Source organism: Hylobates moloch, unplaced genomic scaffold (genome assembly GCF_009828535.3).
Source record: "Hylobates moloch isolate HMO894 unplaced genomic scaffold, HMol_V3 SCAFFOLD_11, whole genome shotgun sequence".
Classification (NCBI taxonomy): domain Eukaryota; kingdom Metazoa; phylum Chordata; class Mammalia; order Primates; family Hylobatidae; genus Hylobates; species Hylobates moloch.
In genome coordinates, this window is record NW_026652286.1 from 95,655,612 (window position 1) to 95,679,028 (window position 23,417).

Genomic DNA, 23,417 nt, shown 5'->3' on the forward strand with positions numbered 1-23,417 from the left:
TGAGTGCAGTGGCCCGATCTCAGCTCACTGCAACTTCCGCCTCCTGGGCTCCAGTGATTCTCCTGCCTCAGCCTCCTGAGTAGCTGGCATTACAGGCTCTTGCTACCACACCTGGCTAATTTTTTTGTATTTTTAGTAGAGATGGGGTTTTGCCATGTTGGGCAGGCTGATATTGAACTCCTGACCTCAGGTGATCCACCTGCCTCGGCCTCCCAAAGTGCTGGGATTACAGGCGTGAGCCACTGCACCCGGCCCAGAAATGACATATTTTAATGAAAAAAAGAGTATATTATGTAGCACTGAAAAGATTAGTGTGAAAAATGTCATTTTTTTACATTTTGAAAATCTCTTTAATGTCTGGCTTAACGGAAAACAATTAGGTTCTTGTAACTTTTGCATTCAATCTCTTCCAAAATGTTATTTTGCTTTAAATAAATATATATAAAATTCAATCTCACACAAATATATAATTGGAAAAGGGTAGAGTATTTTAATAGCCGGTTCAGATAATTGTGGATATTCTTCTTTGATGTTACACCAAAACTCAACAAGTAGTAGTTTCTTAAAGATTAGTTGCTATATGGACTCTGGGCCCATGTCAATGAACTTTTCATACTGTTATATTAAAACCCACTGAACTCTCTTGCACTTTGAATAGAACTTTTACCCAGGCATGATTTTGCTAACATTATGTTTTAGTAATTTGGAAAATACTGATTCACTAAGTTCTACAGAACTTTCCAATGTTGACATATTTCAGCATCAAAATCACATGGATTAATATCATCACTGATCTCATCAGAAGTCCTTAAGCGTTTGGAGGTTGTCAAGCTCACAGTGGTGGATACAAGTTGTCCAAAATTTGAACTTTAAGTGTGACTATTGCAACTGAGGAGCTATTTTATTTTTTGAGATGGAGTCTTGCTCTTGTCGCTCAGACTGGAGTGCAATGGTGCTATCTCAGCTCACTGCAACCTCTGCCTCCCAGGTTCGAGCAATACTCCCGCCTCAGTCTCCTGAGTAGCTGGGATTATAGGTGCCCACCACCATGCCCAGCTAGTTTTTGTGTTTTTAGTAGAGTCAGGTTTCACCATGTTGGCCAGGCTGGTCTTGAACTCCTGGCCTCAGGTGATCTGCCCGCCTTCGCCTCCCAAAGTGCTAGGGTTACAGGTGTGAGCCACTGCGCCTGGCCTAAATTTTTAATTATTTTCATTTTAATTAATTTTAATTTAAATAGTCATTGGAGCTAGTGCATACCATATTGGATAGCAGAGGTCTACAATATTCTGACCAACTAGGGAGGTAGATCATCATGTGCCAGTATCCACCTAATCAAAACAACATTCAGTCTAAATGCAATAGTTTGCTAGCTTGTTAATTAACAAGATAAATCAAAATAAATACAGAATCTAGTTTTAAATATATATAGATAAAACTTGTTTTGTACATAAACATAATTTTCTGAATTCACATAGTATATACTATGTTAGAAGATTTAAATCACTATTGATAAATTTTATTCTATTTGTCCCCAGTGATGTTCTTCTTCTTTTTTAAAATTTTGAGACAGGGTCTCACTCTGTCACCCAGGCTGGAGTGCAATGGTATGATCACAGCTCACTGCAGCCTCAACCTCTCTGGGCTCAGATGATCCTCCTACCTTGGCCTCCTGAGTAGTTGGAACTATAGGAGTGCACCACCATGCCCAGCTAATTTTTTGTAGAGATGGGGTCTTGCCATGTTGCCCAGGCTTGTCTCAAACTCCTGGGCTTAAGCAATCTGCCTGCCTCGGCCCCCTACAGAACTGGGATTACAGGCATGAACCATTGTGCCCGGCCCCATATTCTTCTTAAAATGTATTCCCAGTACTTCTATTTGACTAGCATTCCAGCTTTTCCCTCTTTTCATTGCCAGCAGCTCTCCTCTTCAATTTTCTCTGGCATCTGTGTGGTCAAAGTTTATTTTAGCCGTATAGTCTATACTACTATCTCTATAATGTTTCCTTAGTAATTCTTTCTTTCCTCAGAGCCCTTACACACAATTCAGGTATTTTTATATTTTTCATACATTTTGAATTTTTGATTAACCAGATACGTTTCCAAACCATGGAAAATTATTTGATTAAATAAACAGCAAGAAGCACTCACAAATTTTATAAAAACGTGAACCACCTGTGACGTGTCAGTATATATATATACACACACACACACACACACACATACATATACATATATATATATTTTTTTTTTTTTCTTTTTGAGAGGGTCTCCCTGCTCTGTCACCCAGGCTGGAGTGCAGTGGTGCGATCTTGGCTCACTGCAACCTCTGCCTCCCAGGTTCAAGCAATTCTCTCGCCTTAGCCTCCCAAGTAGCTGGGATTACAAACACACACACACCACCACGTCCGGCTAGTTTTTTGTATTTAAAGTAGAGATGGGGTTTCACCATGTTGACCAGGCTGGTCTTGAGCTCCTGATTTCAGGCGATCCACCCGCCTCAGCCTTCCAAAGTGCTGAGATTACAGGTGTGAGCCACTGTGCCCGCCCGATATGTCAGTATTAGTATTTGTAAAGTGACAGGCACAGTTATTACATGCTTCCCGGATGTGGGTCTGTTCAATGACTGGTAAAATCTATACCAAGCTGACCCTCTGGAAACATCCCTAAGCATTGATTAATGTTATACAATAACATTTAGCATTGTGCTTAATAAATAGCTAGGCATCGTACTAAACATGTTATAGAAATGAACTTACTAATTCTCACAAAACGCTCAAAGAGGTAAATGCTGTCAGTATCTCCACTTCACAGATAAGAGAAGAAAAAGTGTTAGAGAGGTCAGGTATCTTGTCCAACTCATTCAGGAGCAAGTAAATAGCACTGGAATTCAGCTCAGTCTGAGGCTGATTCCAAAGCCATCTAATAGGTAGATAGATAGGTGGATGGGTAGATAAACAGACAGAGGGATTGATTGATGGATAGAAGGACATAGAAACAGTGAATACTCTTTGCTTCCCACTGCCACCACACAGAGGTCCAGCATGCTGTGCTTTAAGCCAGGCAGGTGAACAGATGGGCACTCAGTGGGATACAGATTCAAAAACCAGAGCAGGAGCCGCAGAACACACAGTTCTGGGGTTTCTGCACAACCTCTACAAGCAGGTAGCCGCCAAATATATTCTCCAATCTCTTTTACTGAGCACAATGTGGGTAAAACTGCTCTCTATAGTAGCAGAATTTTGTTTTTCTCCTTTCCTAGTTACTGATGAAGAGACAGCTTCAGATGCTCTGGAGAGAAACTCTCTATCCTCTCAAGACCCACAGCAGCCCACCAGTACTGGTAAGTGTCAAAATCATTAAAACTTGTTTTTAAAAAATCATGCTTCCTTGGGAAGGTTATTTTTCTCATTCTAAGTTTTAAGAATATTTTTTGTTTTAATTTTTACTAAGACCATACAGGCCCCCTCCAACTGGCTCCAGCTTCATAGCATCCTAGAGTAGAACCACATCAGGCATCGGAATACTTAGTGGTATGGGCTTCAGGCTGACATAAAGCCTTGCAAGTTCAATTCTAGTTTGCCTGAGATAGAGATGTACACATGTACACACACACATTCACGATTGTGACATTTGAATTTCCTCTGCAGTAAAGGACAAAGTTGAATTCATTTATAGAGAGACTCGTTTCTTTGTTTTCCCATCTAAAGCACACCAAACACAAAACACAGACTTGGTATCAACAAAGAGAAAAGAAGCAGAAGCTAGAGGTTTGGTGTTGTCATTGAACAACAAAATCACCTTTGAAGGCACATCAATTACTTGATTGTCAATAACTCAGGTCATTTTTGATGATGGGATTGAACTACAAATGCAGAATAATTTAGAAAGCCTGGATTATAATTCCAGTTTTTAGACAGCGAACTCACTAGAGGTTAACCCAGAGCAATGATTGTATATCTAATTTAACTTTGTATTTTACCTAGCATAGTATCCAGCAATAGCAGCTTCTCAGAAAATGAATTACGAAAGAAAGAAAGAAAGAAAGAAAGAAAGAAAGAAAGAAAGAAAGAAAGAAAGAAAGAAAGAAAGAAAGAAATTGGTTATGGTGCTTTGAGCAAGACTATTAGCCGCATCCAGAAAGGCATAAATTCCTACATATTCTCTTTCCATTTCATGTAGTGTGTCAATAATAATTTCATTTGTTGGAATAAGGGCTTTCAGATCATTATCATGTTCATAGTTCTGAGTATGAGTCACATTTTTAAAAATGTGTATCCTAAATAATATTTAAAAGTAAATGTTTGGGATTTCTAAACACTGATAAATACAACATGTACCATACAATTTTTTGAAGGACAATGGAAACTGAAAATATTATGAAGTGTAACAGCCACATCACTTGTTTTAATAATCCAATATTTGTAAACGTGTTTAGAATCTAGTAATCTTTAATGGCTTGCTACTGAACAACTTAATTTTCTGCTCTGCTTTTTCATGTATAAGACTTTAAATATATGGTTTCTAAAATTCCTTTCAGCTTTCCATTTCTACGATTTTATTACCTTTAATATCCATTTTCAACAGAATGGGAGGCTTCATTCCCCTCGGGGTCCACATAGTGGCGCTGTGCAATGGACTAAAAAGCAGGAAACTGCAGGGGGAAAAAAGGGAATTGGAAACATAAGCAGTAAAATCTGGGGAAAAAAAAACACAGTTTCTTATTTTTTATAATTTATCGTATCTAGAAAAAAAATCATAGTACATCCCACTTCTAATAGGGAGGCAAGCAGAAGTTTGAATAACTGAAGCTATATTTCAACATAAATTTCAGGCTGTAGGTTTTCTATAATTAAAGCTTGGAATGCCATTCCTCGGTGTTCAGTTGTTATCTTGAAGCATCCTAAAGACCTTCTCCCTAATAGGCCTGATTCAGGATGGAAGTATGAAATAATGGTTTAAATGCTGGGTTCTAGAGTTAGGTAAAACAGAGTTTATGTATTGGCTTTGCCACTTATTTGCTACAGGACTTTAGGTACTTTACATAACTGCTCTATACCTCCGTTTTCTCAGAGCTGTGGTGAGAAATAATATATACCAAGTGCTCAGTTCAAGGCCAGGCACAGAGTAAGTGCTCAAACATTTACCTTAAAAAAATAAGGCAAAGTGAGCCTAGCCATTTGCAATTACGTTTGCAAGAAATCCATAGTTCAAAAATGATCTCAGTACTGTTTTTAAATTTGGCTTCCCAAGCTGCTCTGGGAAGACTTACGTAACTAGAGTTGTATATAGTCACATGTATGTAATGTATGCATAGCTCATGTCTTATTTCTTTCACTTTAGTCTCAGTAATGGAAGATTCTAGTACATCGGAGATTGACAAGGAAGAGAAAGAACAAACCACTCAAGATCCTGCCTTGACCACCGGTAAGTGTCACCCACTGCATTTAGAATAAACACTCGACATTTTAACCTGTTAATCGATAAATTCAATGGCCTTTGTCAGTCCTCCCTTTTCTCGACCTTTCTGCCCTTTTGGACATGATTGGTTAATCACCCCCTTGTCCTCCCTCCTTGATTTAGTTACCTCTTGGCTTCTTGACATACTTTTCCTGGTTCTGTTATTTGTTGCTCACCACTGCTTCTCTGTATCCATCAATTAACTTATCTTCCTCTTCTGACTTCTTTTTTTTTTTTTTTTTTTGAGACAGAGTCTCGCTCCGTCGCCCAGGCTGGAGTACAGTGGCGCGATCTCGGCTCACTGCAAGCTCCGCCTCCCGGGTTGACGTCATTCTCCTGCGTCAGCCTCCTGAGTAGCTGGGACTACATGCGCCCGCCACCGCGACCGGCTAATTTTTTTTTGCATTTTTAGTAGAGACGGGGTGTCACCGTGGTCTCAATATCCTGACCTCGTGATCCACCCACCTCGGCCTCCCAAAGTGCTGGGATTACAGGCGTGAGCCACTGCGCCCAGCCCTGACTTCTTAAATGTGTATGTACTTCTGATTTTACTTCTCCATCTTTTGTTCTTCTTTTTTTTTTTTTGAGACAGAGTTTCGCTTTTGTTGCCCAGGCTGGAGTGCAGTGGCGCAATCTCAGCTCACTATAACCTCCTCCTCCCGGGTTCAAGCGATTCTCCTGCCTCAGCCTCCCGAATAGCTGGGATTACAGGCATATGCCACCACCCCGGCTAATTTTGTATTTTTAGTAGAGACGGGGTTTCTCCATGTTGGTCAGTCTGGTCTTGAGCTCCCGACCTCAGGTGATCCGCCCGCCTTGGCCTCCCAAAGTGCTGGGATTAACCGTAAGCCACTGCGCCTGGCCGTTCTTCCCTTATTTTTTAAAGAGTTTACTCATTCCCAAGATGGTTCCTGTTACCACTAGGCAAAAGATTTCTCTCTTTTTCTTTTCTGGTTTTGTTTTGTTTTTAGAGACAGGGTATCTCTCTATCTCCCAGGCCAGGGTGCAGGGGCACGATCACGCTCACTGCAGCCTTGAACCCCTGGGCTCAAGAGATCTCCTACCTCCACCTCCCAAATAGCTGGGATTACAGATGTGAGCCACTGTGCCCGGCCAGCAGAACATTTCTACACCTATATTTCCAGAACATCCTCCTTAGCATTGGTTCCAATTTCTTTCCATTTTCTATATATCTGTAGCTGAATTTTCTGCGATTTCCTCAAACTCAACATTGCTAAATACCAAACAGCACCTTCTCCCACAAAATCAGCTTGTCCAAAGCATCACACAGGCCCCAAAGCATCACATAGGCCCCAAACCTTGGTGTTACCTATCACTCCTGTGTATGCGTACAAATATATCTATGTGTATATGTATATGCATATGCACACACATGTATATAAAATCAGTCAATTTCCAAGAACTTTTGAGTCTTCTCTTTCAGGTATTTTGTCCCAATCCAGGCTCTCATCATCTCCTGCATGGAGTATTATAACTTCAGTTTCTCCTCCTCTGGTTCACTTTTAGCACCCTACCATCAAAATATCTCTTTACACTCTGCATACCTGTGTTCTAAAACCCTTTATGGCTTCCTGAAGTCTACAACACAGAGCATGAGTCCCAAACAACTCATTAGGTGCCATCTGTTACCTACTTCTGCAGTCTCATATCTACAAAGTCCTTACGAGATATATATTTTTCTCTGAAAACATCATCCCTTTTCAATTGCCCTGCCCTTGTTTATCCTCACTGCCCCTGGTGGAAGAGGAGACCCCCTCTCACCTCTCCTGACTCCCCCTTCAAGGCCAATATCGTCACTGAAAACTTTTTTGACCAACTCACCCCTCAGAGACCATTCTTGCCTCTGAACCCCTGAACACACTATGATATAAATACATATGGATCCAGAATTTGACATATCTTACTTTTGTTTGTTTTTATTTGTTTATATATAAAGAGAACTAATCCCCAAAGCATATGAACTGTGCCTTCTGTAAGTCCAAGCACAATGTTCTACACATAGCTGGCACTCCTTAATTATTCGTTGGTTGATATGAGGTGACCAGGACATTTAGCAAAACTACAGCCCATAGAATGAGAATTCTAGGTTTAGAAAGCCTTTTTTTTTTTTTTTAAAGAGACAGGTCTCACTTGTCTCCCAGGTTGGAGGGCAGTTTCACAATCATAGCTCACTGTAACCTTAAACTCCTGGACTCAATTGATCCTCCACCTCAGTCTCCCAAGTAGCTAGGACTACAGGTGTGCACCACTGCTCCTGGCTAATTTTTATTATTATTATTTCTGTAGAGACAAAATCTCGCTGTGTTGCTCAGGCTGGTCTCAAGCTCCTGGCCTCAAGCAACCCTCCCATCCCAGCCTCCCAAAGTGCTGGGATTACAGGCATGAGCCACTGCACCTGGCTAGAAAGATTTTTACGAGCTCATCTGATTTAGCCCAAATGCCTTCCTGTAGGGCCACATTTAACCTAACCAAGATAAATAAATTTTCATTTTATTTGGATAGTTTTTTAAACTCCTTAACAATCCCTCTTGCTACTTAATTATATTTTGCTAAAAATCATTCCTAAAGCTAATTTGAATCTCCTGACTATAATTTAAGTCGATTTTCTCATATGCTTTCTCTAGAAATAAAAAATAACTAGCCCAATAGCTATGTAACTTAAAAAATCTTTTCAAATCATCATACATAATTGCCTTGTTTGTTGTATGCCTGTTTGCTTGTTCTCAGAGAATGAACAATGTAAGTCTCTTTACCTTCAGGGGTAAGCTCTTTCTCATCTCTTCATCTGAGCTGTCTATTGCTTATATCACATTGTAGAAGTATTGTTACATGTTCTCCAGTGGCAAAAAAAAAAACCCAAAGTATCTAAACTCCTTTTTCATTTTCCTTATAGAAGCAAATCCTCAGTATTTAGGATTGGCAAGGAAGAAAAGTGGCATCCTGCTGCTCACGCTGGTGTCCTTCCTCATTTTCATACTCTTCATCATAGTCCAGCTCTTCATCATGAAGCTGCGGAAAGCACATGTGATATGGAAGAAAGGTCAGTAGGCAGGGAACCTGACGGAGGCTATAAGACGCCAGAGCAAATGGCTAAAAAAAGGGAAATTCTGTCCATTAAAGCTTTCTGTCAGACACTACATAATCTATTTGATAAGTGCTGTCACTCAGATAAGCAATTGTTTGTTTTCTAGTAAACTCGGGTGTGAATCTCCAGGGACTATAGTCTAAGAGTGTATAATCAATAGAAACTAGCATAGCTCCAGAAATTGGCATTAAATGATAGACACTTCTATTCACAGAAGGATAAAAATCCCAGGACTGCCTAGCACAGTGCCTACAGGAATCAAAAAACTATGTGTTGAATTAATGAGGTATGAGTTATGGGAGGGGCATGATAAGTCTACTGTTGCACAGTAACAGAGGTATTATCTCTTATTCAAATATACATTTCTACATGTCCATGGCATCAGAAATTAGTCACTTGATTTTCTTTTTTTGTAGAAAACGAAGTTTCAGAACACACACTAGAAAGTTACAGATCAAGGTCAAATAATGAAGAAACATCATCTCAAGAGAAAAATGGCCAATGTAAGTCAACGGTATGACCTGAGATCTGAACAATGAGGTTCATTAATGTATTAGTCAGAGTTCTCCAGAGAGACAGAGACAACAGAAAAAAAAATATCTATATATATATATAGATATGAGAGGGGATTTATTAGGGGAATTGGCTCATGAGATTATGGAGGCTGACAAGTCCCTGGACAGGAGGTCTGCAAACTGGAGACCCTGGGATGCTGGTAGCCTGGCTCAGTCCAAGTTCGAAGGCCTGAGAACTCAGGGGACCGCTGGCGTAAGTCCTGAAATCCAAGGGCCAAGGAGTCTAGAGTTCTGCTGCCAGGAGAGGAGGGAGTGTATTCCAGCTCCAGCAGACAGATAAACACATTTGCCTTCTTTCTGATTTTGTTCTTTCCAGGCCCCCAACAGATTGGATGGTGCCCACCCACATCAAGGGCAAATCTCGGTGCCCACCTACTCCACTCAGACTCACACACTAATCTCCTCTAGAAACAACCTCATAGACAAACCCAAAAATAATGCTTTACCAGATTTGAGGTATTTCTTAATCCCCCCAACTTAACACTTAAAATTAACCATCACAATTAAGTAGTCACCTTTAAAAAGAAGGAGAAAAATCAAAATTTGATTTTTTAGCACTAGAAAGTCTCCTAAATCATCCTGTAGAACTTAAGGAGACTCATCTGCAAAAATAAATAGTAGCAGTTAAGTTCATGTAGCAGAAGGCTTCCTTTTGGGAAGCCATCCTTGACTCTTTGACATCACACACAGGGATACCCCAAGACCACCAGAGGATCCTATGACACTTCTGTCATAGAAGCACTTCTTCCTCCATATTGTAATATTTGGTGTTTTTATATAGCTACTACAATACTCCTTTAGGTGGTGAGTAATCAGATTTACTCTGTATCCTCAGATTCTAGCACAGGGTAGTTGATAAATTTGTATTAAATGAATGACTATAGGCTCAATTAATTCAAGAAGGCATGTGTCGGGTCGTTTGGATGACTTCATTGCAATTCCTCAGACAAAATATGTAAAGAGAATGAAGAATCGGGATGGGAAGGAGATTGTGTATGGGAAGTGGAGGCTGGGGATTGTATTCTTGATAAAGATCTTGGAGGCAGAAGCTAGGACTATAGAAAAGCAAGAATATTCCACCTTCCAACCATATTATTTCCTCCATGCAAACTAACTTGTTCTACCTGCCAGGAGCTGCAAGAAATACAGCGAGCTTTGCCGCTCTATTCTATTGGTTTTACTGAAGTTTTTTTAGGAGGCTTGTCTTTTATAACACCTCTGCCTCTTTAGGTTTTGACGTACTAGAGCATGAACTGAAAAGAACGAATAGATGTACTAGCTGGGAAAGGAACACAAGAGAATTGACTGTGTGAAAACTGGGGGTGGGAGGGGAAAATGTGTGTAAACAACATCCAAGTCAATTGTGTTGCAACACCTGTTTCTAAATACCAGTCATCACATACTCACCTGGCAGATAGGAAAATGATGTTAATATCATGTGTGAGTTGGGTTGCTCCCTGAACTGTTTTTCCTAGGCAAGAAGAACCAAAACAGTGGGAGTAGAATTATGTCTGTTAGCTGGAAAAATGGAAGCCCTTCCAGTTCAACTTTTAAAACAATTTTTTTTCTTTTTTTTTGAGACAGGGTCTCTCACTCTGTTGCCCAGGCTGGAGTGCCGTGGTGCCATGATAGGTCACTGCAGCCTTGACCTTTCGAGCCCAATCAGTCCTCCCACCTCAGCCTCCCTAGTAGCTGGGACTACAGGCACACACCACCACGCCCAGTTAATTTTTGTATTTTTAGTGGAGATGCGGTTTCACCATGTTGCCCAGGCTAGTCTTGAACTCCTGGACTCAAGTGATCCACCCACCTTGGCCTCCCAAAGGACTGGGATTACAGGCATGAGCCACCGCGCCCAGCCGACTTTAAGAAAATTTAAAATGAGTACCGGCACTACTCAGGGGCTTCCTCCCCAGAAAAGTACATCTTCAGGGGTTTGCTGGGGGTTTCACTTTCTCCTGAGCTCAGGCCTTCACTTTCACCCTCCTTGCCTTAGCACCCTCAAATCCAGCATTTTAATTGTGTTGTTTTGCCCATATTAAAGATATTCTCTGGGGCCATCTCTAGTCTCTTTGTACAGAGTTGCATAGACTTTGAGTGATCTGCCCCGACCCTATTTTTGCAGTAAGCCCTGTTATTTTTAGTGTGCAATTTTGCTAAGGCAATATGATGTGTTCAGCAACAGATTATTTTACAGCAGAAATATCTGTATATTTTATTTCGGGCTTACCAGTATATTGTTTATATAGTAAGACTTCTTAAAAAATTATAGTATAGACCAGTGCAGTGGCTCATACGTATAATCCCAGGATTTTGGGAGGCTGAGGTGGGTGGATCATTTGAGCCCAGATGTTTGAGACCAGCCTAGGCAATATAGTGAAACCCTGACTCTAAAAATAATTTTAAAATTAGCTGGGCATGGTGGTGTGTGACTGTAGTTCCAGCTACTCAAGAGGCTGAGGTTAGAGGATCACTTGAGCTCGGGAGGCTAAGGCTGCAGTGGGCCGTGGTCACACCACTACACTTCAGCCTGGGCCACAGAGTGAGAGCCTGTCTCAAAACAAACACGAAAAACAAAAAAGAATATAATAATGCCTTCAGACCATTTATATGCATCGGTAAGTTTTAGGTTTTTATAAAGCAATACATAAACCTAAAAATATGATATCCAATCAAAGTGTTTCAAGTAAATGGGTGCAATGTTATTTAAAATAAGTATTCATCTTCAACATGTTTTTCTTTCAGCTTCCCACCCTATGCGTTGCATGAGCTACATCACAAAGTTGTACTCAGAAGCAAAAACAAAGAGGAAGGAAAATGGACAACATTCAGAATTAAAAGAAAAGCACACCCAAGTACCAGAGAGTATTGTGTAGTGCTCTCTGCAATAGAACATGTGATTTCAGGGTTGCCGCAGTGTCACCTCAGTGGACCAGCCTGGGGGAAGGAACTTAATTGCTGAGACATTAACAATGACCTCTCAGTGCAATGCAAGACAGTGTCCTCGGATAATGATCTGCCCCGGAGCTAGGGCAGCAACACGAGGACCAAACCATGCACATAAAGCTTGTAGTTTAGAAAAGAAAAGCAAAAAAATAATTATGCCTGACACTACTTCAGAGCAGGAGGATTCTATGAAGCCTTGGGGATCAGGGTCAATGTGACCAGCTAACATCCTACCTCAAATGGAACAGGATTTTTTAGATGCTTTGCTCTAATGGAACTGCTTTAAAAAATTTTTTTTTTCATTTTCATAATTTCTTCTGGTCACAAAATAAAGAAATTTGGGATACAAAGTACCTAAAGATCTCTGATCCTAAGAAGTTACTTCTGGCCGGGCGTGGTGGCTCATGCCTGTAATCCTAGCACTTTAGGAGGCTGAGGTAGGCGGATCACTTGAGGTCAGGAGTTCGAGACCAGCCTGGCCAACATGGTGAAACCCTGTCTCTACTAAAAATGCAAAAATTAGCCAGGCGTAGTGGTGCGCACCTGTAGTCTCAGATACTTGGGAGGCTGAGGGTGGAGAATTGCTTGAACCTGGGAGGCAGAGATTGCAGTGAGTCAAGATCTCACCACTGCACTCCAGCCTGGGCGACAAAGGGAGACTCTGTCTCAAAAAAAAAAAAAAAAAAAAAAAAGTTACTTCCAAGACAACTTTTAAGATGTAACCAGCACAAAGCAATGTCAGGGAGGAGTGATACATGACAATAAATGAGTCAGATGGGCAAGAAGGCTCCAGAAGCCATGCCCCAAGGCACAGAGAGGAGCTCAGGGTAGGCCCAAAGATTCGAATTTCTTAGATTACTAAATCACATGAGCTGACCTTGTCTGTCAGACAAGATTTTTACCTGGAAATTCCATGACCAATACACGTGCAGAAGAAAATGATGGGTTTAATTTACTGATTATTGACCTAATGGGTGGCTTTTTAAAATGTTTTAATAAAAAGCAGAATATATATTTGTTTTTCTAGTGGTTGTACCAAGTTATACTTCGTGTTTTCATATGTGAAAGTAACATGGGACATGCCTTTCTTTTTTGATCAGTTTATTTAAGCTATACAGCAAACTTTGGCATTTATGTGGAGCATTTCTTATTGTTGGAATCTGAATAAACCAATTACAAAATAACATACGCATGCATTGTAAGTCTGTAATTTGTGATAGGGGCCAGATCCAACCATGCTGATTTTTTGTTCTCTTGACAAAACTGTTTTGGACAATCACAACATTACAGAAAAGTGTAGAGATAGAACAAAGCACTTTTCCCCCTGGAATCATTTGAGAGTAAGTTGACACAATACCCATCACCCCCCAAATCCTTGAGTGTGTGCTTCCTACAAATAAGAACACTCTCCTTTAGAAACACAATGTAACCATCAAAAGTGGGAAATTAGCACTGTTCTGCTTCCACGAACAGTCCTCAGACTCCATTCAGGTTTCTCCAGTGGTCCCAAAGGATCCAGTTCAGAGTCACACTTCATTTTAGTCTCATTCAATTTGGAACAATTCTTCAGTCTTGGCTTGACTTTCATGACCTGGATATTTTTGAAGATTACAGGCTGGTTATTTTCTAGATTGTCTCTCAATTTGGCTTTGTCTGCTTCCTCGTGGTTAGATTCAAGTTATACAACTCTCACAGGACTGTCACAGAAGCGATGTTAAGTTTATTTCATTGGGCCAGGCACAATGACTCATGCCTGTAATCCCAGCACTTTAGGAAGCAGAGGCAGGTGGATCACCTGAGGTCTGGAGTTCGAGACCAGCCTGGCCAACATGGTGAAACCCCATTTCTACTAAAAATACAAAAATTAGCTGGGTGTAGTGGTGCATGCCTGTAATCCCAGCTACTCTGAAGGCTGAGTCAGGAGAATTGCTTCTATCAAAAAATACAAAAAATACAATCCCAGAGTGCTGGGATTACAGGCATGAGCCACTGTGCCCAGCATGTAATGGGGTTTTGACCTGGATGAAATATAGTTCTATTTTTCAATGTTGTACCTTCCAAGAGAGAAGCCCTCTTCCTTCCTATAATTGCTTTGAACAAATTTGTTCAAGAGCAAATTTGTTATAACTGATAATTACTCTAGACATGTTGAAATATGTTAATTTTTAGGCCAGACGCAGTGGCTCACACCTGTAATCCGAGCACTTTGGGAGGCTGAGGTGGGTGGATCACGAGGTCAGGAGTTCGAGACCAGCCGGGCCAAGATGGTGAAACCCCATCTCTAACAAAAATACAAAAATTAGCCGGGTGTGGTGGTGGGCGCCTGTAATCCCAGCTACTCGGGAGGCTGAGGCAGGAGAATTGCTTGAACCTGGGAGGCGGAGGTGGCAGTAAGCCAAGATTGCACTACTGCACTCCAGTCTGGGAGACAGAGCAAGACTCTGTCTGAAAAAAAATTTTTTTTTAAATGTTAATTTTTTCTTACATTTTCTGCTCTATATCTTATTTTCAGTTAGAAGCAAACCAAACTAAGGCCACAAAAATGTCATTATTCTCCCCAAATGCCATCTTGCCTAGGTTGATCTCAAACTCCTGGGCTCAAGTGATCTGCCCACCTCGGCCTCCCAAAGTGCTGAGATTATAGGCATGAGCTGCCAACCTGGCCCACACACTTTTAAACAACCAGATCTCAGTGAACTCAGAGTGAGAACTCACCCATTAGCAATGGGATGGTACCAAGCTATTCTTGAGGGACCTACCCCTGTGATCAAAATACCTTCCACCAGGCCCCACCTCCAGCATTGCAGATACATTTCGACATGAGATTTGGAGGGAACAAATATCCAAACCACATCAACGAGGCTAGAACATTTTATACTAGAAAGAAAGGAAGCTATCAAAGACTCTTCTGGGACTGTGTTAAAGGGCCCAGAAACCAATTTGTGTACATCCTCCAGGAACTGTCAGTGGCCACAGATAGGATAACCTGAGCATTAAAAAAGAGTAGTGATTGGGCAGGGCGTGGTGGCTCATGCCTGTAATTCCAGCACTTTGGGAGGCCAAGGCAGGTGGATCACGAGGTCGAGAGACCAAGACCATCCTGGTCAACATGGTGAAACCTCGTCTCTACTAAAACTACAAAAATTTGCTGGGCATAGTGGCACGCACCTATAGTCCCAGCTACTCAGGAGGCTGAGGCAGGAGAATCGCTTGAACCCAGGAGGTGGAGGTTGCAGTGAGCTGAGATTGCACCACTGCACTCCAGCCTGGTGACAGAGCGAGAATCTGTCTCAAAAATAAATAAATAAATAAAATAAAAATAAAAATAAAAATAAATAAATAAATAAATAAAGAGTGGTGATTGAAACATGTTAAATACATTAAAACTCATGAGTTTTTACAATACTTTAAAAATGTACTGATCAGCTTTAGAGATTGCTCAGACACTAGTTTTTAAACTGAAATTTGAAACGTATCATTAAAATAACTATGTAATAAAAACAGCCATGAGCACAAGAAAAGATGGGAAACACATATCAAAACTGGAATATGATGCCACTTCACATCCATAAAAATGGCTATAATAAAAAAGAGAAAATAACAAATTTCGGAAGGGTTATAGAAAAATGAGAGCCCTCAGACATGACTGGTGAGAATGTAAAATAGCTCAGCCACATTGGAAAACAGCCTTGTGTTATTCAAAAAGTTACACATAGGGTTACCATATGCTTCAGCAGTTCTACTCCTAGAGAGAATATACCCAAGAGAATTGAAAAATACGTCCACACAGGCGGGGCGCGGTGGCTCATAGTGAAACTCCATCGCTACTAAAAATACAAAAATTAGCTTGGTGTGGTAGTGTGAGCCTGTAAGCCCAGCTACTCGGGAGGCTGAGACAGGAGAATTGCTTGAACCTGGAAGCCGGAGGTTGCAGTGAGCCAAGATCGTGCGACTGCACTCCAGCCTGGGCGATAAAGTGAGACTCTGTCTCAAAAAAATATATATCTATATCTATCTATCTATCTATCTATCTATCTATCTATCTATCTATCTATCATCTATCTATCTATCTATCTATATATATATATATATATCTCCACACAAAAACTTGTACAGTAATTAATATTGGCCAGGTGCGGTGGTTCATGCCTGTAATCCCAGCACTTTGGGAGGCCAAAGTGGGCAGATCACTTGAGCTCAGGAGTTTGAGACCAGCCTGGGCAATGTGGTGAAACCCCGTCTCTACAAAAGATTACAAGAAGGAATTAGTGGGGCATGGTGGCCCTCGCCTATTGTCGCAGTTACTTGGGAGGCTGAGGTGGGAGGATCACTTGAGCCCCAGAGGTCAAGACTGCAGTGAGCCACGATAGTGCCACTGTAGTCAAGCTGACAATGAGACCCTGTCTCAAAAGAAAAACAAAAAACAAAACAAAACAAAACAACCTTTTACAGGAATGTTAATAGCAATATTATTTATAATAGTCAATAGTGAAAATAGCCCAAATTACCATCAAATGACGAATGGGTAAATAATAGTGCCACTGCACTCAAGCTGACAATGAGACCCTGTCTCAAAAAAAAAAAAACTTTGTACAGGAATATTAATAGCGATATTATTTATAATGGTCAAAGGTGAAAACAACCCAAATCGCCATCAAATGATGAATGGGTAGATAAGTTGTGGTATATTCATAAAGTGAGGCTGGGCATGGTGGCTCATGCCTGTAATCCCAGCACTTTGGCAGGCCAAGGCGGGTGGATCAGCTGAGGTCAGGAGTTCGAGACTAGCCAGACCAACATGGAGAAACCCCGTCTCTACTAAAAATATGAAATACAAAATTAGCCAGGCATGGTGGCGCACACCTGTAATCCCAGCTACTCGGGAGGCTGAGGCAGGAGAATCGGTTTAACCTAGGAGGCAGAGGTTGCGGTGAGCCTAGATCACACCATTGCATTCCAGCCTGGGCAACAAGAGCAAAACTCCATCTCAAAACAGAAAAAAAAAGTGAAATATTATTTGGTAATAAAAAGAAATGAAGTACTGATACATGCTGTAACATGAATGAACTTTGAAAACATTATGCTAAGTGAGAAAAGCCAGACACACACTCACAAAACACATATTGTATGATGCCGTTTATATGAAATGTTCAGAATACACCAATCCAAAGACACAGAAAAGAGATAAGTGGCTGCCAAGGGCTGAGGGAAGTGGGGAATGAGGGGTGACTGCTAATGGATATGGGGCTTCCTTTGGGGAGACAGTCTGGAATTAGCTGGTCGTGATTATTGTGCAACTCTGAATATCCTAAAAATTACTCAATTGTGCATTTTAAGAGGATGAATTGTGTGGTATGTGAATTATACCTCAATAAAGCTGTTATTTTATTTTGAGACTGAGTTTTACTCACTCTGTCACCCAGGCTAGAGTGCAGTGGCACAGTCTCGGCTCACTGCAACCTCCTCCTCCCAGGGTTCGGGAGATTCTCCTGTCTCAGCCTCCCAAATAGCTAGGATTACAGGCATGCGCCACCATGCCTAGCTAATTTTTGCATTTTTAGTAGAGACAGGGTTTTGCCATGTTGGCCAGGCTGGTCCCAAACTCCTGGACTCAAGTGATCTGCCCACCTTGGCCTCCCAAAGTGCTGGGGTTACAGGTGTGAGCCACTGCACCCAACCAAGCTGTTAGCTTTTAAAAATCACTTTGTAGAACTTGTTTGGGTCTGATTTAAACCAACCAATTATAAAGTCACGTAGGAGACAGTCTGGGAAGTCTGAACACTGAGAATTAGACGATATTAAGAAGTTATTACTAATTTTGTTTTAGATGTGATCGTGGTGTCATGGTTATTTAAAAATGATCCCTTAGGGACACATCATAAGTACTTACAGATTAAACCATGTGATAGCTGAGATTTGCTTCTAAATAATTTAGTCAGGGAGGAGCACAGTATGTATAGAAACAAGGTTGGCCCCATACTGATCTTTGTTAAAGATGAGTGAGAACAATATGCCCATTCATTATACTTTTCTCTCTACTGTTGAATATGGTTTCAAATTTTCATAATGAAATGTTTTAAAATTATTTTTAAGAAAGAAAACCAAGGACACAAAAAAGGAGAAAAACGTCTGTCATTAATAATCTGTTCAAGCCGGGCACGGTGGCTTACACCTGTAATCCCAGCAGTTTGGGAGGCCAAGGCAGGTGGATCACGAGGTCAGGAGATCAAGACCAACCTGGCTAACACAGTAAACCCCCGTCTCTACTAAAAAAAAATACAAAAAATTAGCCTGACGTGGTGGCGGGCGCCTGTAGTCCCAGCTACTCGGGAGGCTGAGGCAGGAGAATGGCATGAACCCAGGAGGCTGAGCTTGCAGTGAGCCAAGATTGCGCCACTGCACTCCAGCCTGGGCAACAGAGCAAGACTCTGTCCCCCCAAAAAATAAAAATAATAAAAATAATAATCTGTTCATTTGCATTCCTAAGAGTCATCCTTCCAGATCATCTATTTCCGAAAGCTGATCCCAGCCAGGCTGAATTCTCTTCCTCTGGGCTTCCCCGGCACCTGGCTTGTTCTTCTAGAAGGGTGTCAAAGTTACTCATATTTCTGTCTGTTGAGTTTCATTTTCTGTTTAAACATATATTTATACCATTTCAGTCCTCTAAAATTCCCAGGGCTGACTCTTTCTAAGTAAATACTTTTCTTTTGGATAATTGAGGTTTATCTTTTGAGACGTTAAATGTTTTAATATTTTGGACAGAAGTCTTTGTAAAATAGGTTACATGACTTTTACCTTTCTAGTCAATATTTATTAAGCTGACTTACTCTGTATGAGTTTCAAGAAGTTAATCATTATGAAAATTAATCTTGGCACTTGCCATAATAGTGTGATTCTCACACAGGATATTCAGGAATAAGGCTGTTTGTTCCTTACACCAAATGAACCCAGGTTGCTTTGTTTGTTTGAACATCTCTTGCTTTTATGGTATTTTGGTCACTTCTCTTGCTGGTACTATCCCTTCTTTCTGCCCTGAGAGTGCCCTCTTTGATCCGTTTGCTGCTTCTGATTTACCCTACGTGCGAAGAAACCAGACAATTAAACTTATTACAGTTATATGTAGAATGACTACACTGCCTGGCTACCTAGGACAATTTCAGTGTGTACCTATTGTCCCAGTGTAATTAATAAATAGCATCCTTTAAAAAATTCTTGAATGTATCCTAGTTGGCTTTTTTTTTTCTTTTTCTTTTTTATTTTTTTTTTAGTGGCAGGATTTCACTCTGTTGCCCACACCGCAGTGCAGTGGTGCAATCATAGCTCACTGCAGCCTTGAACTCTCGGGCTCAAATGATCCTCCTGTCTCAGCCTCCTGAGTAGCTGGTCCTATAGGCATGTGCCACACACCTGGCTATACTGGATTTTAATAAATTATCTGATCATCCTAGTTATATGCCAAATATGAGTATATTCTTGTTACAAGGTTTGACTGGCCACTCTTACCAGTTCTATTAAAGGGACTGACTACTTATCTACTCCCCAGTCAGGTGCTGAAGTTTAAGGATATTGTGGATTTTTTTCAACATTTACTGAGCATTTATTAGGTGCCATTCACTACGTTTGTCCTTGTTCTCTGGTTCTCTGGGAGCTTATAGTTTAGTAAGGAGAATACATAAATATAAACATGTAATTTCAATGCAGTGTTGTACAAGCATATGTATAAAGCCAGAGGCATGCAGTTGGGTGCCTTGAGACCACAGACCAAGGGCCATTAGCCTAGCACAGAGTTTGTCAACCTCGGCATTATTGACATTTTGGAACACATAATTTTGGCAGGGGGGTGGGGGGACTGTCCTTTGCATTTTAGGATGTTTAGCAGCATCCCTGGCCTGTGTCCATTAGATGCCAGTAGTACTCCCTTAAGTCATAACAATAAAAAATGCCTCCAGATCTTGTCAACTGTCTCTGAAGGATAAAACTGCTCCAGGTTGAGAAGCACCCTGGTCCAAGAAGCATCAGACAATGTGGGGAACTGCCCCAAAATTCCTGCTGGAGGAGACGGTGCTGAGCTAGGCGTAGGTCAGGTGGACTCAGGAGGGGTAAGACCAAAAAGGGAAATGGAGTAGAGGAAGGACATGACAAACAGAGCACGAGTGATATGTAGGAGAGGGAAACAGAAAGAAGGGAGTTGCATGAATGGGTGGCATGGGGTGGAAAAGGAATAAACTCAGTTCAGTATTACTAACCTATGTATTTAAGCGCTTTTTGATTTGTTTTTCCTATTCTGTGTATTTTGGTTAGTTCAGGGTCAGGTTGACAGCTGAATTCTAAAAGATAATATATGCAAAAGCACTTTGCAGACCCTGTGAAGTGCTATTCATATGTAAATTATCAATGTTATTACCATTAACAGCAGATGAAAACAATGCACTTTATGGTTTTATTTTGTTTGTATGTACGCTATAATCCTTAAGAATTCTGAAAAGCAGAGCATTACTGTGCTGCTTGTTAAACCATTGTCTCTCAGCTTCACTCTCATATACTCTGGTCGTGATGCTGGGTCAACCCCTACAAACCTCATTTTTCTTTGCCAGCCGGCTCCTTGTGGGACTCTGCCAGGAGCGGACAGTAGAGGGAGACCCCAAGCCTGGAGACTGGAAAAGGGACTGCTCCTTCCTTTCCCTCTCAAGGTCACCTTGACAACGTCTCTTCACTCCAGCAGCTCAGTTGGTTTCAGTAGCAGTAGTTGATTCCAGTTTTCCCAGCACTCTCAGAACCAGCTTCATGATTCCTTTTCAAAGACACCAGCACCCACTAGCTTGGGATTTCACCCTCCTGAGAGGCCTGGGTCCCAGCTCTAAGTGTTAGTCATTTCAGTGTTAATACTTCTAAGCGTAAATAATTCTTTCCTGTGATTCCCCAGCCGTAGAGGTGGAAGCTGCTTCCTGTACTTACTACCCCTATGACACCTGGGTTCCCTTTTCAACTTTTCAGTTAATAAATCTTCATACGAAACTATTTCCATTATAGTAACTGGCATGGTTTCTGTCTCCTTACTGACCCTGACTACCACTCGTGTTGATTATTCCACCCTTTAGTCATGCCAAATACTCAGGACAGCCATTACAAGGGCAGAAAGGGGAAGATCAAGCCCAGAGTGTCCCACGCTCTATGTGTGACTAGTCTCTGCGAGTAGCTGCTGGATTGACAGACTCCTGAATCACGTAGGGACCACTAATTTTTGGAAAAGCCAGTTAAAATCTCTTCTGGATAGTGCAGAAAACACTTGAAGAGTCTAAAGAACCACAGCATCAAAAGTAGACAAGTGTGAATGACTCAGCATTGATTCTCTAACATATTCTGGAAGCCACTATTAGGACTAAATCCTTTTGCTTGAAATCTGCTTGCATGTTTGCAGTTGCTATAGTAATACCTTGTATAATATACTGGGCAGAATAACACTAATGGTTTCAGCTACCTTGCTTTTATTTCTTCTACAGATATTGAGGTCCTACTGTGTACTCATAAGACAAGGTCCCTGCTGCCAAAAAAGTAAAATAAATAAATAAATAAAAAATAAAACTAACTCAAATAAAAAACAGAATAAAAAGTGCTAAAGCTGGGTAGTAAGGACATTTTCCAATTTCCTACGTTTCCTATCATTAATGAGGTAACTGGTATTGAAGCATTCTTTTTTTATTTTTATTTTTGAGATGGAGTCTCACTTTGTCACCCAGGCTGGAGTGCAGTGGCACATCTCGGTTCACTGCAACCTCTGCCTCCCCGGTTCAAGCAATTCTCCTACCTCAGCCTCCCGTGTAGCTGGGACTACAGGCGTGCACCACCATACCCAGCTAATTTTGTATTTTTAGTAGAGATGGGGTTTCGCCATGTTGGCCAGGCTGGTCTCAAACTCCTGACCTCAGGTGATCCACTCGCCTAGGCCTCCCAAAGTGCTGGGATTACAGGCATGAGCCACTGTGCCTGGCCGAAGAACTTTTTTTTTTTTTTGACAAGGTCTCACTCTCACACAAGCTAGAGTGCACTGACACAATATTGGCTGACTTCAGCGTCAACCTCCTGGGCTCAGGTGATCCTCCCATCTCAGCCTTTCAAGTAGCTCGGACTATAGGCACACACCACTACGCTCAACTAATCTTTAAAAATTTTTGTAGAGACAAGGTTTTGCCATGTTCCCCAGGCTGGTCTTGAACTCTTGGGCTCAAGCAATCCTCCAGCTCAGTTTCCCAAAATGCTGGGATTACACGGTGAGCCACTGCACCTGGCCTCAAACCAATCTTTGAAGATAGTTATTGAAATCTACTTGTTGTTTTAATGTGAAGATAATTCCTAATGCTTCCTTTCTTTATTCTTTTTTGAAACCTTTTTTAATAGTGAAATATTCTACCCATACATAAATGTACAGCTCAATGAATTTTTACAAGATAAACATCTATATAACCACCACTAAGGTCAGGAAATACAATCTCAAAAGCATTCTTCTCCCTACCTGCCAGAACCGACCACAATCCTCCTAACTTTATGGGAATCACCAAGTGGGTAGTGATTCCCATAAAATTGCTTTTTTGCTTTTTTTTCATAGTTTCCTCCACTAAATATGGAGCCATAATCATTGTAGAGTGTAATTTAGCCTGTCGTTAATTTATATACAAAAATCATACAGTATGTATTTTTTCTGGGTTTTTGTTGTTGTTCAAAATTGTGTTTTTAGTATGCCTCCATATTGTTACACGTAGTTGTATTTCATTCATTTACAGTGCTGTGTAGTATGCCAGTATAGGGAATAGCATAATCTAGTTAACCATTCTTTTGATAGATAGTTTAGTTATTTCCAGTTTGCACGCACAGGAGCACTCACTTCTTAGGGTAAATACCTAAAAGTGAAATTGCTGGATCCCAAGGCATACATATCCTGGCTAATGTCAAGCCATTTTCCAAAATGGTTGGTTGCATCGGTTCTCACGTCAGCCCGCAGAAGGTGAGGGTTCTTTGTACTACATCCTCCCTAGCACCTGACGCTGCCAGACGTTTCAACTTTGGACTTTTCAACTTAACTTATGGTGAGTGTGGTATTACTCGCTGTGGTTTTAATTGGCCATCTTCTGATTATTATTATTATTATTATTTTTGAGATGGAGTCTTGCTCTGTCGCCCAGGCTGGAGTGCAGTGGCACGATCTCTGCTCACTGCAAGCTCCGCCTCCCGGGTTCACGCCATTCTCCTGCCTCAGCCTCCTGAGTAGCTGGGACTACAGGCGCCCGCCACCACGCCCGGCGAATTTTTTGCATTTTTAGCAGAGACGAGGTTTCACCG

The 23,417-nt window shown here is 41.2% G+C and overlaps 1 protein-coding gene and 1 long non-coding RNA gene across 2 annotated transcripts in view; one reads left to right on the top strand and one right to left on the bottom strand.

Annotated features, from left to right (window-relative positions):
* LOC116477088 (uncharacterized) overlaps positions 1-6,050 on the bottom strand; it is an 81,650-nt gene extending 75,600 nt beyond the window's left edge. Inside the window, exons 1-2 of the long non-coding RNA XR_004250343.2 lie at positions 5,584-6,050; positions 4,562-4,650 (exon numbers count right to left, since the gene is read on the bottom strand). This is a non-coding gene — a long non-coding RNA (uncharacterized LOC116477088). The remainder of the gene's footprint in view (positions 1-4,561; positions 4,651-5,583) is intronic.
* On the top strand, positions 2,777-13,271 carry CRTAM (cytotoxic and regulatory T cell molecule). The gene is made up of 5 exons (XM_032167745.2): positions 2,777-3,339; positions 5,340-5,423; positions 8,371-8,517; positions 8,979-9,065; positions 11,883-13,271. The coding sequence occupies exons 1-5, from the start codon at positions 3,072-3,074 to the stop codon at positions 12,011-12,013; spliced, it is 717 nt and encodes a 238-aa protein (XP_032023636.2). The 5' UTR covers positions 2,777-3,071; the 3' UTR covers positions 12,014-13,271.
* The last annotated feature ends 10,146 nt before the right edge of the window (positions 13,272-23,417 follow it).

Excerpts from the sequence above, each read along its gene's own strand:
- CRTAM (XM_032167745.2), top strand. The coding sequence starts at position 3,072 with ATGGGCACTCAGTGGGATACAGATTCAAAAACCAGAGCAGGAGCCGCA. Across the intron at positions 3,340-5,339 it reads ACAGCAGCCCACCAGTACTG|TCTCAGTAATGGAAGATTCT; the intron begins GTAAGTGTCAAA and ends CTTTCACTTTAG. Across the intron at positions 5,424-8,370 it reads AGATCCTGCCTTGACCACCG|AAGCAAATCCTCAGTATTTA; the intron begins GTAAGTGTCACC and ends TTTTCCTTATAG.